Source organism: Betta splendens, chromosome 22, assembly GCF_900634795.4.
Source record: "Betta splendens chromosome 22, fBetSpl5.4, whole genome shotgun sequence".
NCBI classification, from domain to species: Eukaryota; Metazoa; Chordata; class Actinopteri; order Anabantiformes; family Osphronemidae; genus Betta; species Betta splendens.
Window position 1 is genome coordinate 8628512 of NC_040900.2, and position 13697 is coordinate 8642208.

At 51.2% G+C, this 13697-nt stretch overlaps 1 protein-coding gene across 4 annotated transcripts in view; it reads left to right on the plus strand.

The window, feature by feature from the left end:
• The window catches only part of slc8a3 (solute carrier family 8 member 3), a 45864-nt gene that overhangs the window by 18570 nt on the left and 13597 nt on the right, over positions 1-13697 (plus strand). For all 4 annotated transcript variants that reach the window (XM_029138823.3, XM_029138825.3, XM_029138824.3 and 1 more), the window contains exon 3: positions 9543-9649. In XM_029138823.3, the coding sequence (XP_028994656.1) occupies positions 9543-9649 (107 nt within the window). The remainder of the gene's footprint in view (positions 1-9542; positions 9650-13697) is intronic.

The window sequence follows — 13697 nt, forward strand, 5'->3', positions numbered from 1 at the left end:
ACATCTCGGTGACACGTCATTACTTATTGCTCAAGGCAGCGCGAGCAACAGTGACCTTTTACGCTGCCGTCGAGCTCCTCGCACGCGTGCGGTGAATATGTCCGTGTGCGCCGCCGCGCACGTCCGTCCGCCCCTTAATTGCGTTTCTCGGTTCGGTCCTTCTTGACATTCATCCAGCTTTGGTGCTGTGTATTATGAGTGGTTCAGCCATGGGTGCACGTCCTTACGGCTACTGAATCCCACCGGCTCCTCTACACTTCACACACCACACCACAGTGTAGAAACGCCGAACTATTCCTTTAAATTACACCTAACGGCTGGTGACAGGCGGGTCACACACGTGTTCAATATTATTATCAGTTCATTCCTCCTTTGCTCCATTAAAGATGGACTAACCTCATATTTAGGATTCAGTGGTCTGGGATGGCATCCTTTGACAAAACGTGTGTGTGTGTGTGTGTGTGTGTGTGTGTGTGTGTGTGTGTGTGTGTGTGTGTGTGTGTGTGTCTTTCCCCCTCTTCAGGCAAGGCAATATTGAGCGGAGAAAGTGTTGACTCAGGGGGAAGGAAAGTGTCAGATTAATAACAAAGACGGACCAAGAGAGGCAGCGGAGGAAGCCACAGGAATGAGGACGAGCGTCTTCGTAGTTCAGGCGACCGAGGCTTGTGTTGTTTAGAGCGGGTTCGTGTAGAGTGGCCGCTCGTCCTTTCACTGCAGAGCGTCTAATGAGAGTCAACAGCTGCATTTTTAATACTTCTAAGACGGGTCATGACAACATATACACTGTGTTATGAGCCCTCTGCTGCACGCTAACATGAGAACAAGCGAGCTGGGAGCGTGTGTGTGTGTGTGTGTGTGTGTGTGTGTGTGTGTGTGTGTGTGTGTGTGTGTGTGTGTGTGTGTGTGTGCGTGCGTGCGTGCGTGCGTGTGCGCGCGCGCGCGCCCCCGCGTCGTCCTTGTAAACCGCCGTCTTTATGGGGACGTCTGCGCTCCCGATTATCAGATATCTGCTCCATTACTCATGTTCGTTAATAGAAACGTCGATCGTGGTGACATCACCCCCCCCCCCCTCCTCCTCCCCCTCCCTCAGCTTTTTGCTGTTGGTCACGTGACGTTGTGTCACTCTCTGAGTCAGGTCGTCCGTCTCGAGCCAGAAACCAAAATAAACCTTTTTTTTATTAGACTTCTTCCTGTGTACGTTTTGGGAGGGCATCACTGATTTTAGCAGCAGGAAATAGTGCAGCTTAAAAAACACTTGATGGGGGATGAGGGCTTCAAACATGGCGGCCCTCTCCTCTCTGCGTCTTTTATCAGAGGCTGCTCTGCTGATGCTGGAGACCAGGAATATTTGCTGTCTTACAATTGTCAGGATCTATTGCTTCCTTCGTTGCCGACATTGACTGTTGTTCCAGGGGCCGGCGGCGGATCTCCACTTCCTCCCCCCTCTTTGCCTCCCTCCCTCCCTCCCTCCCTCCCTTCCTCCCTTCCTGCTCTGTGTTTGGCCCCTCCATCGCACCTGGGGGCTGTGAACAGGTGTTGCTTCCCTGTCGAGGGTCCTGATGGAGTTGGCGTGACGACGACTAGGAAATTAGGTCGGCGCGGAGAACTCCCACGCACACAAACGCTGCACACCACCGTGAGCGCCTGAAAATAATGATGTCACCGACAGGGAAGTGAAGCAAATGAAAGCAGAAGCGTTTGGTGAAGTAGAGGAGGAGATGAGCACCGTGGGTGGCCTGGAGAGAAACAAGGGTGAGGGGGGGGGGTTAGAGGCTGCCTATAACACCTATGATTGTCCCTGCCGCACCTTGTTAAGGCATCCTGCTACACCCCCTCACCCACAGCCTCCCTCCCCTCTCTCCTCCGGCGCTGTTCCTTACAAACGCGGCGGGGGGGGGGGGGGGGACTTGGGTCGGGAACGGATCGGTGCGCGGGGGGAAACAACAGCTGCAGGAGGCGGCGGCGGCGTACGGATCGGGCCGAGTTACGCGGTCACGCAGGTCACGCAGGGCGAGCGAGGAAGAAGCTCGACGAAGGAGAGCAAGAAGAAGATGACACGTACTGTAAAGAGGGATTAGCTCAAAGTGTGTGTGTGTGTGCGTGTGTGTGTGTGTGTGTGTGTGTGTGTGTGTGTGTGTGTGAAGCAGAGTCACAGCCCGGTCAGGTGCTATTTGGGAGAACTTTCCTTGCGTCCGCTTTAACCGGCCCAGCGGGTGGGACAGAACACATGCACGCAGACGTTCAATGCGTGACCAAAGCACCGAGAAGCAAACGACGCTACACAGGCGCCTCCTTCGCGTCGTCACGTGGACGTGGAGGAACGCAGTGACGCGTGACTGGGTTTCAGTGTATTGGACCTGCTCCACCTTTTAGACTGGTTGTACAACCAGGTGTAAAGAGCCACGTTGGTGCTCACCTGCAGCTGTTTACAGATTGATTTGACCTAATTAGCTTGTTGCCTTTTATAAAACCCTGCTGGGTCAAGGTGTGACTGAGCGCGTGACCCGAGTCTTGGCTGAGAGACACAGGACCGGCTGCGATCAGCGCTGACCTGCCTGCAAATAGGAAGAGGTTGACAAATTACGAAGGATGAAGGCGAATGAAGAACAACCTGAACCTCCTGAACCTCATGGCCGCACTGCGCTGGTTCTGCTCAGGCAGAAGTGAATAGTCCAGTCCAGAGGCCCGACGTGGTTCTGATAAGCTGTGATGAGGGTTCATAACATCACTGCTCACTGCTGGCTTAACTGGTAATGCCCCAGTCTGCCCAGTGTTCCCACCTGCCACTGATGTTTAGACGTTATGCAAACACGACCCCCCCCCCCCCATGACTGATTGAGCCTCCAGTGTCCGACCCGATCCCCTGCTCTGGTAGCGGAAGCTAATGAGGGTTCAGGAGGACGGATGATGGCAACACGCTCCATGGGACGGAATTAGCACCGTGCGCTTCAACTTTTCCTGTGAGCCTTTGGTGCTTTGATCCCGTCATTATTGGCCGAGACAATGGTGTGGTTAATCTTTTTAAACAACACGGCGGCGGGGCCGGGGGGGAGGAGGGGTCCAATAATCTCATCAGGGACCAGAGGACATGCACTGTGATGGAGGAGGGTTCCTGTGTGTGTGTGTGTGTGTGTGTGTGTGTGTGTGTGTGTGTGTGTGTGTGTGTGTGTGTGTGTGTGTGTGTGTGTGTGTGTGTGTGTGTGTGAGGAAACCTGGCCCTAGACGTCCTTAAATGACTTAAATGGCCTTTAAATGACAATATAAAGCATTCAACTGGATTATGACATAAGATAAGCGAGAAACCTACCAATGAGCTACGAGACTCTCCCTCGCTCATCTTCCTGTGGGTTCAGCACCTACTGTACTGGGAAGCCCCCCTCCCACAGTTAGTAAACTGGGATGTGCTAAAGAGCATCGAGGCGTTCGAGCGCCCTCGGGCTGCGGAGAGTGATCATAATTTCATGGTTGTTATTTGTGTAATGTCATTGAATGTCACACAAAGCCCTGCATCCCTGCGCCAATGAAGACGAATGCGTCCCGCTACATTTAGAGCCTCATGTCATCCTGCACGCATACACACACCTGTAATTCTGTCCCATCAGCCTCTAATGCGTCTGTCAAAAGGAGGTAAAACGTCTCGAACGGCGGTAACAGGGAGTCGCTGAGCAGGAAAATTGCATGCTACAGTTATTAGGTAGGTCAAGCCTGTCCACGACCCGGAGGTGCGTTTTAATTCTGATTTGTTGTGATGTTTATCCTCCAACGAGCTTTTAAAGGTGCGCAGGCTCAGTGTGAGGCACCTTCTGGCTCCAACGCTCCCTGATTTTGTTCTTCAGTTTCACTCACGCGTCCCGCCCTCGCTTATTTGCTCTCCGCCGCCCCTTCGCTTTGCCGTGACCTCCCTGGAGAGGAGGTGAGAAAAGGGTTTCTGCACAGGCATCAGTGACGGGTCACGTTCGGCCCCAGCGGACAAGGTCGTGACCTTTGCTTGCTTTGGAAAGTGACATAAATGTTTTATATATGCATAAGTCAAACACAGTCCAGATACTGACCCCAGATGTGCTTCTGCCTCATGTTGAGTCGAAGCCCATCAAACATTAAAGCAGTTTATTCAATCGATTACCAGATCTTCAACCACTGAAGTCATTAATTAATGAAATCAGCGTTTTGGGTGGGAGAGTTGTGGCGCATTTGTTTTTCCCAAGAAAGGCGACGATACGGGTTGAAAGTTAATGGACTGTGAGTAATTACTGTTAAATTGGAAGTCGTGGGGCAGTTTGCAACCAACGCCGGCGTTGAATTCGGACTCCTGTCAGGAGCGACTGCGGCTCGGCTGCGGAGGCGCGTGGTTCCGTCAGACGCGATGGAACCGCTCAACGAGCCGCCTGTCGGATTCCTCCCCGTTCGGGTTTCCGACGAATATAGAAGCACTGTCGCGACGCGTCGGGTGCCGCGAACAGGAGACCCGCGGCGGAACATGACACCGACGGCCGGGTTCTATACCGGGCGCTCCTGCCTCGCCTCCACACGTGACATCACGGGCCTCGCTTGATCACTTCGCACCTCTGCATTCCCGGATCCACCGCTTGTCGGTCATATGTGATGGTGCCTGTCGCCGGGCTGCAGGCGGTCTGACTGGGCCCAGCCCGGCGCTCTAAGCTGTCACACGCTCGGGCCCGGCGCCCAGAATAGCCCTCGGCCCGAGCATCTCCTCCGCTGCCGACCCGGTGCCGCTCTGGCTTTCATCTCGGAGGCCGGGCTGCGTCTTCTATTACGTCCCCCTCTTCCTCCTCTCCTTTCCTTGTCGCCCCCTATCAGACACTTCATCTGTGAGTGTTTTATTGCATTGTGTCCTTGTAGAGGAGGACCTTTGGGCTCGCTCCAGACATCCAAAAAAATATAACTCACCCACTCCCCCCCCCCTTCTCCTGCTCACCTTGCTCTTGGCTCGGGAAAATGTGGAGCGGAGCCGCGTGTTTTTTTCTTCCGATCGCTTCCCTCGTCCCCCCACTTGTACCTTTGGACGTCCTCCCCCTTATTTCGTGGCTCCCTTTTGTCTTTTTCTCCTTCAGCTCTGGCAGTCAGCATGTTTTCACCGAGACATTGTTGCAGGGGTGCATGACAAGTGATGCCGGCCGACTCCGCGTCGCCTCCCAAAAGCAGACCTCTCTGTTTAGATCACTGACAGCCTCTTCACAAAGCACATTTCCTTCTCGGCAGCGGGTTCTCTGCTTTCTGCCTACAATTCTTACACTGACCTTCCTATTCGGATTGAAAGCAACTCTTGTGTGAGTCTGCACGGGAATGGTGCATTTTAAGGTTTGTGTGTCAGACAGGCACAGATGAAGTAACGGTGGGATGGAGCTAAACCTGCTAACGCTCACTGTTCCCTCCAGGGATCGTCTCATCTGCTATTTAGCTTGATGCCATTGAATCCATCGAATTAACTGTTAAAAGGTCTGAAGTCTGGGCCGGCGTCCGGAGCACAGAGACACCATCCGCCTCCGTCCTCCAGCTGATATTGTGAAGTCACGTGACGCGCCATCGATCTGTCTGCCGCCGCGACCCTTCACCCTTGGGCCGGGGTCGACGACAGCTCAGCATCCTTGTGGCGAGCGGCGGTTGAAGGCTTGATTGCTCACGCTGGAGCCTGCGCACGCTGTACTATGTTAATAAGAGATGAGGCGAATGTGACACCGACCATTGCGGGTTCTAACCACACGTCGGTCATAGGGGCGAGGACGTCTTAATTTAGTTACAGCAGGAAGAGAGGAAATGCTCCCACAACCCACAAATCAATCCCAACAGAAACCTGCTTCTAAAACTGCTCCCGGCGTGAGCTGCTCAAGGGCACGTCGGCAGGGGAGGGCGTCGCCTGAACTGGGCTCCGCTGGATGAACGGCTGCAGGGCCAACCTGCGTGGGGGGCGTGGTCACGTCACCCGGATAAACCTGATGGAACGGAGGTGGCGATCGAAAGCAGGGACGTGTCTGTCGTCGGACTGGCAAGAAATCACTGACGAATGCGTTTACGGGCTGCTTTTTTTTCTGTAATTGCTGGGGAAAAGCAATAATCAGGTCCATAATGAGCAGGGCCCATAATCCCCGTGCTTGGTGACAGAAAGCAGGCCTGCTTAATTAAGGCAGTGATTTCCCATGAGGCAGTGGGGCCGTCTTCCCCCCCCCTTTGTCCTCTTCCCGCCTTTATTAGCTCGACTTTATTTAGGAGTCTGAGTGGAGGCGCTGTCGCGATCTGACGGGGCCAAAACAGTGCAGGCAGTTAAAACACGGTAGGTTTTCATGTTTATCTCAGTCTTGGGCGTAGGAGCGACTTCCCGCCCTTCCACTCAGGCTTGTTTACTTCTAGCCACATGCAGATCGCGCTTGTAGAGCCTTTCAGGAACCGAATCCTTTGTAATCCTGCTGCCATCAAGGCCGTGAAGTGGAAATGATGCGTACTGTTTAAAAAACGAGTGGAGTAGAGATAAAGGCGGGAGAAACTTTCAAGAGGATCCGGGGCGGCTGCGTTTAGCGGCGAGCGGAGCCCGGGGCCGAGCAGGAGCCTCGGAGCTGGGCCTAATTGCAGCACTTTTAGACCCCCCCCCCCCCTCCACGTTTCTGTGAAAAGATCTGCAGGCTTTGAGGAGTAAAAGCCCAGCGATTCGAAGGTCAGTCCGCAGCAACAGACAAAAGTGGAGGTGGGAGATTGGATATCACACATATCACTTGCTCTGATGTGTTACTCCGCCACAGTGGTTTCACACTCGGCTTGTTTTATTATTTAGTGTTTGTGGAAGGAAAAGCCGGAGAACGGTAAATCCGCTGTCAGGGAGGAGGCGGCAGATGAAGCACAACCCAGACGCAGTGTGGCTTTTGGCCACGGAACGAGGGGCATCGGCCCTCTCTCTCTCTCTCTCTCCCTCCACCTTCTCGTCTCCATCCCTGGACTTGCGGGGGGGGGACTTGGCCCCCGGCTCCAGCGCTGCGGAGGTGTGAACCCTCTAATCGCCTGCCATTACCCGGTGGCACCTCCCACGCTAACATTCAACGTGAGACTGTAAGTCGAGCGATTCACTAAAACAAATTAGATCCAAATTGGAAGGACGCACTGAGTTGCAGTTGCAGGGACCTGGTGTCTCATCCAGACCCAGAGAAGGCAAAGAGCAGCAGAGAAGTGAAACCACTGCAGTCCGTGTGCTGTTAACTTCCCAACTAATGTTTCATATCTTGTTAGGCAGCGATGTTTAGCATCATCGAAAGTGCGACTAACTGCACCTGTGAAATTGCTTTCCAGCGTGTTGTTACCGTGACATTTTCTCCCATTAAGCTTTAAAGATGCTATAAAACGAGGACGTTTTCTACAGACTCCTGCTGGAAGTCTCTAAATATGCTCACGCAGCTCTGCAGTGCTTTTACACACACTGCTACAGTATCGTGGCCTCCTGTCCGTTCACAGTTGAGCATCATCCCTCACCACCTTATGTTTCACCGCTTTAACCTGCTTCAAGAGGACCAACTGTACGGCTGTAATATTTAACTAAATGTCTCTTCGCTTTCTGTTTTTCTGACGTTAAATTATGAAAATGAAACCAAAGACAAGGAGCACAATCCTCTGCTTGTAACCTTTTTGCCCCCAGAGAGGGGCCTGGCTCAAACCCCCCCCATCAATGAAAAGCCAGCGTTCCACCCCTGCTGTTAAACTCCAGCATCACAGCAGCTCAGGCACAACAGGAAGCGTGTAAAGGTGCTGTGAGGTGAAAGGTGTGTGTGTGTGTGTGTGTGTGTGTGTGTGTGTGTGTGTGTGTGTGTGTGTGTGTGTGTGTGTGGGTCCCCGACTTTCATTCGGTGCCGCCTTCCGCCGCTGATGCCAGCTGTTGTGTTAGACGGATGAATTATTGATGATCGTCCCCGGCAAATGCAAATGCTGCTTAATGTCCCCCCACACGCGTCCGCCTGCGCTGATTGCGGGCTGTTTAGAAGAGGGGCTGCGTCCCTGCTGTGGCTGGACCTGCATCAGTACTTGTTAGCGGAAGCCAGGCGGCCAGGCACCGGCAACAGATTTAAAACCTGAGACAGGAATGTGTATTTTTCAGATCTGGAATGATCATTTTTCCGTCTACTCTGTCTATTTCCATGTTGATTTGTGCTGTCAAGCTCCAGAGAAAGATCTTGCAAAAGGTGTAACACAAACACTGCACCGGCTCAAATGTTGACGTTAACATGGCTTTTCATTAGGATGTGATTGTTTTCTATCGATCCCGTGTCAAACTAAGGATACCTGGCCTGCCATCGGGTTGGGTCTAATTGGAGCTTAATGGCACTGTGCAAATCTGGGCGATTTGCTCAGACAGTTTCTCTAACGAGTTAGTGCTGCGCAAGCACGCGGAGCCTGTGCAGCCTCCACAGACATCGCATCTGTTTCCCCAATAAGCCAAAGCAGTGTTTATTGGTTTGCCTCCATTCGCTGCCTCCTTGTCCTCATGTTCGCTACTCCTCCTGTCCATCCTGCTCCAACGGCGGCGCTGGATGTGAGCAGTGCTGCAGCCGGGATCCACAGCTGCATCCGCCCGAGACAGGAATACATTTAAATTCCACAGGAGATGCTCGGATTAATCGTTGCTTTTGTTTGCTTATTTGCTCAGTCCTTGAGTAGAAATATTTTATTTTACCTCTGGGTCTTGGATTGACACAAGCAGCTCAACTGCTATAAAGATGGAGGAGGCGCATCAGCGGCGTGTCAAGGCAATACACGAACGCTGCCATTTGCCCCAATAACGTGTAAAAATGTACTTTTGAAGAGGAGGAGGCGTCAGGCTCATAATAAAGTATGTCGTTACTTCAGGCCCAGCTGAGCTGCTGTCGACTATCGTTGGCTCGTCTTGGGCGCCACGGACGCGTCAGTCTGATGGGATTCCGCCGCGCGGACGCCTGGCCGCCTGCTGACCACTTAACCGCCTTCACTCGTCAATAACTCTTTAGGAAGATCAATTAGGGCGATCAGTGGAGAGCGCGCCGCCGGGGCCGAGGTGCCGTATCGAGCTGTGTCTGTGCGATGATGCCTCGCGTCGCTCTTTCCCGGAGAAGAACTCTCACCCCTCTAGACGTCTGACTTCATTAAAGGGCTGCTCCGCTCAAACCTGGGCAATAAACCAGTCGTCCTCCAGCCAGAACTGGAACACCGAGCCATGAAGTCGATCTCATTCAGCGCTCGCCCACCTGTTTTTGTCCATTTCCACGTTTTTACAGTCTGATTGATTACCTGCTGTTGGTTTGGGTGCATTGTGTTCTTTGATCTCACTTCCACGCGTCAGTGTCGTGATAAATGTGGTGGTGGCGGCGGCCGACGGGTCCAGCCGGCTGAGAGCGAGATGACCTTTGACCTCCTAACCTTTCTTCCACGCTGATTATTAATCCCACTGACAGTGCACTTCCTGGTTCCCTTCATCGCAAATTAACCTTTCTCTTCTTCTCTCTCTCTTCCTCTCTCTCCCCCTCCCCCCCCTTTCCTCTCACGCCCCTTCCCTGTCCTCTTCCGTCCCGCAGCAAACTCATTCACGTGAAAATTATTGACGATGAGGAGTATGAGAAAAACAAGAACTTCTTCCTGGAGCTGGCCGAGCCTCGCATGGTAGACATGAGTCTGCAGAAAGGTGCGGTACTGAACCTGTTTGTCTTTCTCTCTCTGTGTCTTTCCTCTCACGCTCTCTCCTGAAGCCTCACTATCATGAAGTCCTGTTAGCATGTAGCATCCTTAGCATGTAGCGACTACACCAAAGTGTAGTCTCTGTTTTTAAGGTTTTAGGGTTTGTTGGGTAAAGAAATCCAAGCAAATTGGTTGTTGAAATGAGATTATTGATTACTTTTTGCTGCCGGACAGTCTGTCTCGCGGGATTGTTTGAATCTGTTTATATGAAAGTGTAACTTCATGAAACTTAAATAGCTTTTTTTTTAATTCCTCTATACAATCTGTTGTGCGGCTCAAATTGAATTCATGTATTCTTGGCCTTCGGCGGCGTTGAGTCACGGTGAGATCGTATTCCTCCGCACAACAGACTCGTCTTTGGGGCTTCTGCTCAGCAAGGTGAAAACTTTTTTGTTCAGTCTCGTTCCCAGCTCGCCGTCAGGAGCGAGGCACCGCCGGGGGTTAGGTTCAGGATTCACGCGCCATTAACTAACGGCGCTCGCGGGCGCGGTGACGGGTTCACGGAATCTGACACTTGGCTGTTGTAGCTCGTTACAGTATGTGTACGTTATGGGCTTTGGCAGGAGCTGGTATCGTCTAAAGTCTGACATTTAAATTACTATTAAATTCAAACACACCAGTATTTAAATGTACGTATGAAAGCAGACACACCCTTGATTCTCACCAGGTTTTAGAAATTATGATTATGTGAGCTCATTTATATTTGTCACAGCTGATGTTACATAAAGGTTACATCATCTGCCTTTTTTTTCCAAGAGGGGCCTTTGAATCAGGGAGAGAAACACAAATGAAGATTACGACCCAATTTCGTTCGTGCAGCCACCTTCCTCTTCCATCGCCCGATGTTTACGGTCATGACGTGAGACGGACTCGTGGACAAGAACGGAGGACGGGGCGGGAGGAAGGCGAGAGCGATCCGATCAGGCAGTGTAGACAACAGCTGGAGCGAAGGCAGCCCACGTGCCGGCGCTTTAAAACAGCTGCTTCGCCAAGTTACTTACAGTTACACTGTTTTAGTTACACTTCATCTGCCCTGATGGAGCGTCATAGTTTACTCCCTGTTTACATACACATTTGTTTCACTGGCTGATGGAACTGTTCCTCGTCCCGCTAATAGAAAGACGCTAACGCGGCCGCGTCGCTAATGAAAGCGTGGACGGCTCTGCTACAAGAGACATCTATTTTTTAATGCTGGAGCTAATGAATGTTTGATCAAGGGTAATAAATGTTTGATCTTTATGTGATGAGGAGGTAATGAAAAAGCTTCTCTTATTATTTGCCGTGCGGGATCATCTTTTATGAATGCGCCCGCGCTGATGCAATCGCATCGATCCGAAATTTGAGGAAAAAACGCGGGCCGGCGTTGGACGCGTCCTCCCGTAGCCACAGAAGGTGCGTCCGCATCCCAGCGACGTGGTTAATATGATAATTTCCCACTTTTCATATCTAATGTGGTGATTATATTGTTGTTCGTAAGCACTGATGTGGGGTTGATTAGGTTTGTTTTTCTCCTTATTAAAGCTGCAGTGAAGGAGCAGAGTTGATGAATATTCGATGAGGGGCTTTGTTTTCTTCGGAGCCTTGCTCCATTTTAAAACCAACAACTTGCGCCTTGTTTCTTCGCCTATTATATCTCTATTAGGGTTGATCAAACTATGAACACGGAAATCACCATCAGATCTTGTTTCGAGTCTCTGATCTTTTTATGCGCGTCTTATTATCCGCGGTTACATCAGTCGCGCCAAAGATTCGGATTGGCTCATGTGCCGCCGTTGATGGCGGAACTGGGCAGATGGGAGCGGGTCCCAAGCTGGCAGCTCTGACTTTGGACAATGTGTGTGAGTAATGAAAGCAATCGAGATAACAGTCACCCTGAGCCGTCAGTCTGGAGTTGTTTACCGCCGGCGTCGGTGGTGCCCTTCTCCAACTTATACTGAAGTGGTCAATATCATTAGCACCTCTGGTGAGGTGGCCAGGCGGGAGCAGCAGCAGGTCCAAGGACAGTCACGGCCTTTGTTTTACCGAATGCTGTGAGAGATGCCGATGCTCACGTCTGGGTTGGTGTTTGAAACATCACAAATGCAGTCGTGCTGTATTATTATTATTATTTGGATCATTAGATGTGTGTAACTCAATATTCCACATATTATATGTTAATGAATGTTATAACCTATTGGTCTTGGTTTTTATTTTAACTTTGATGACTTTGATTACTTTGAGATTTATTATTCATTAGCAATTTTCAGCTGTGTTATTTTGAGTTTTTTTTTAACTGAAACAATGTTGTCTGTGTCATCATAGTGTCAAAGTAAGCGTGGCTTTTTATGGAGGAAAAACCTGTGTAATACTGTAATACTGAAGTGCATAGTGATGCAAAGTCACAGTATTGTACTTGACTGTGACCTCTGACCTTTTAGTGCCATTCAAGCCTATGAGAGAGTCTGTTCATATTCGTCTTTGAGGTGTGTTAACGTGGAATGTGTGCATGTAACTAAGGCGAGCACTTTTTTGGGGAGGTACTGAAATGGAAGTAGGGTATTATCACACACTCGTGTCTCCGGTTTGCCGTGAGCGCGAGCGTACGCACCCTTCGCGCCGCCGGCAGACCGCCTCCCACTCTGCCACTTCCCATTCGCCTCATGCCCCCGGGCGGAGAAAACGCGCCACCCATCGGCCTCCTCGTGGCGTCGAAGCTGCCGCTGTTTAAGCTGGGTCAGGCTCCTCTCAGTCTCTCACACACACACACACACACATGCACACACACAGGCACGCACGCACACACACGCACGCACGCACACACACACGCACACACACACACACACGCACAAACACATGCACGCACACACACACACACACACACACACACACACACAAAACACACATTAATATCATTAACCAGCCAGGACAGATGAGCTTTGAATAAACCGCTTTAGATAATTCTCCTTTTTTCCTGGAATTTCCTGGAAAAAAACAACACAGAAGAAAATAAAATAATTACATTGTGCCAAAATACTGGAGTGAGTATATTTATTTGGGCAGGGCTGATTTGACAGTTGTTTGAGAATCGTTGCACCAGTTAATTATAGCTAAAGAACTGCAGTGACGACTGTGTTACTATTCAGGATCTCAGCTATTCGTCCTGTGAAGTGAAAACTCAACCAGGGGAATTCTGCGCTGACGGGTTCTGTCTCGATTCCAGGCTCGACAGGCTGAGGGGTGAAGAATGTTCCCAGACAGAACCGGATCTGCAGGAGTTGATGAGAACCTTTGGAATGGGGATCTAGACATTAGGGATTTATGCCTGCGATGGAGAGGAGCCAGTAGCCAAAGAGAAAGACGGGCAGAAGTGCAATGATATTTAAAGAGCGGCGTGTAGTCATTGAAGGGCTGGAGAGAAGCAAGGGGAGAGATTATAGGTCAGATCTGATGGTTAGAGGAGGGGATTTGTCAGCACGCTGAAGTGGAATGAAGGAGGGATTTAGATGAGGAGCAGAACCTTTATCGTCCCACAGAGGAGGGAAGGGATGTTTGGCGTCTCTGTCTCTGAAGCTCAAGCAAGGCCTCATTAACCCCTCGGATGATTTCCTTGCGGGTTGGCAAAAATTCCAAATATCAGGATAAAGCTATTTAGAAAAGAAGAACAGCTACAGCTGCTAAAGCCTGCCCGCGATATCGTGGGTCGTGATGAGCTGCTGGCGAAACCGACATATGGACTCATTGCTCACCTACACGCGACTGGCCAATTATGGCAACGTGGAGCGGCGTGGGAGGAGGAGGCTTGTGAGCGAAGGCTGCTTTTAGGCAGTGCAGTGTGACTCCATCTTCTCTCTCTCTCTCTCTCTCGCCCGCTCGCTGCTCCTCAGGGGGCCTCGTGCCCATTGGAAGGGCTAAAGCGCTCAATCCTGAGCTGGAGGACGTCTAAATGACTGGTATTGAATCAATTAGCAGCCTAATTGGGCCGAGATAAAGACCCCATTTCCTTATTGCCAGCGCCA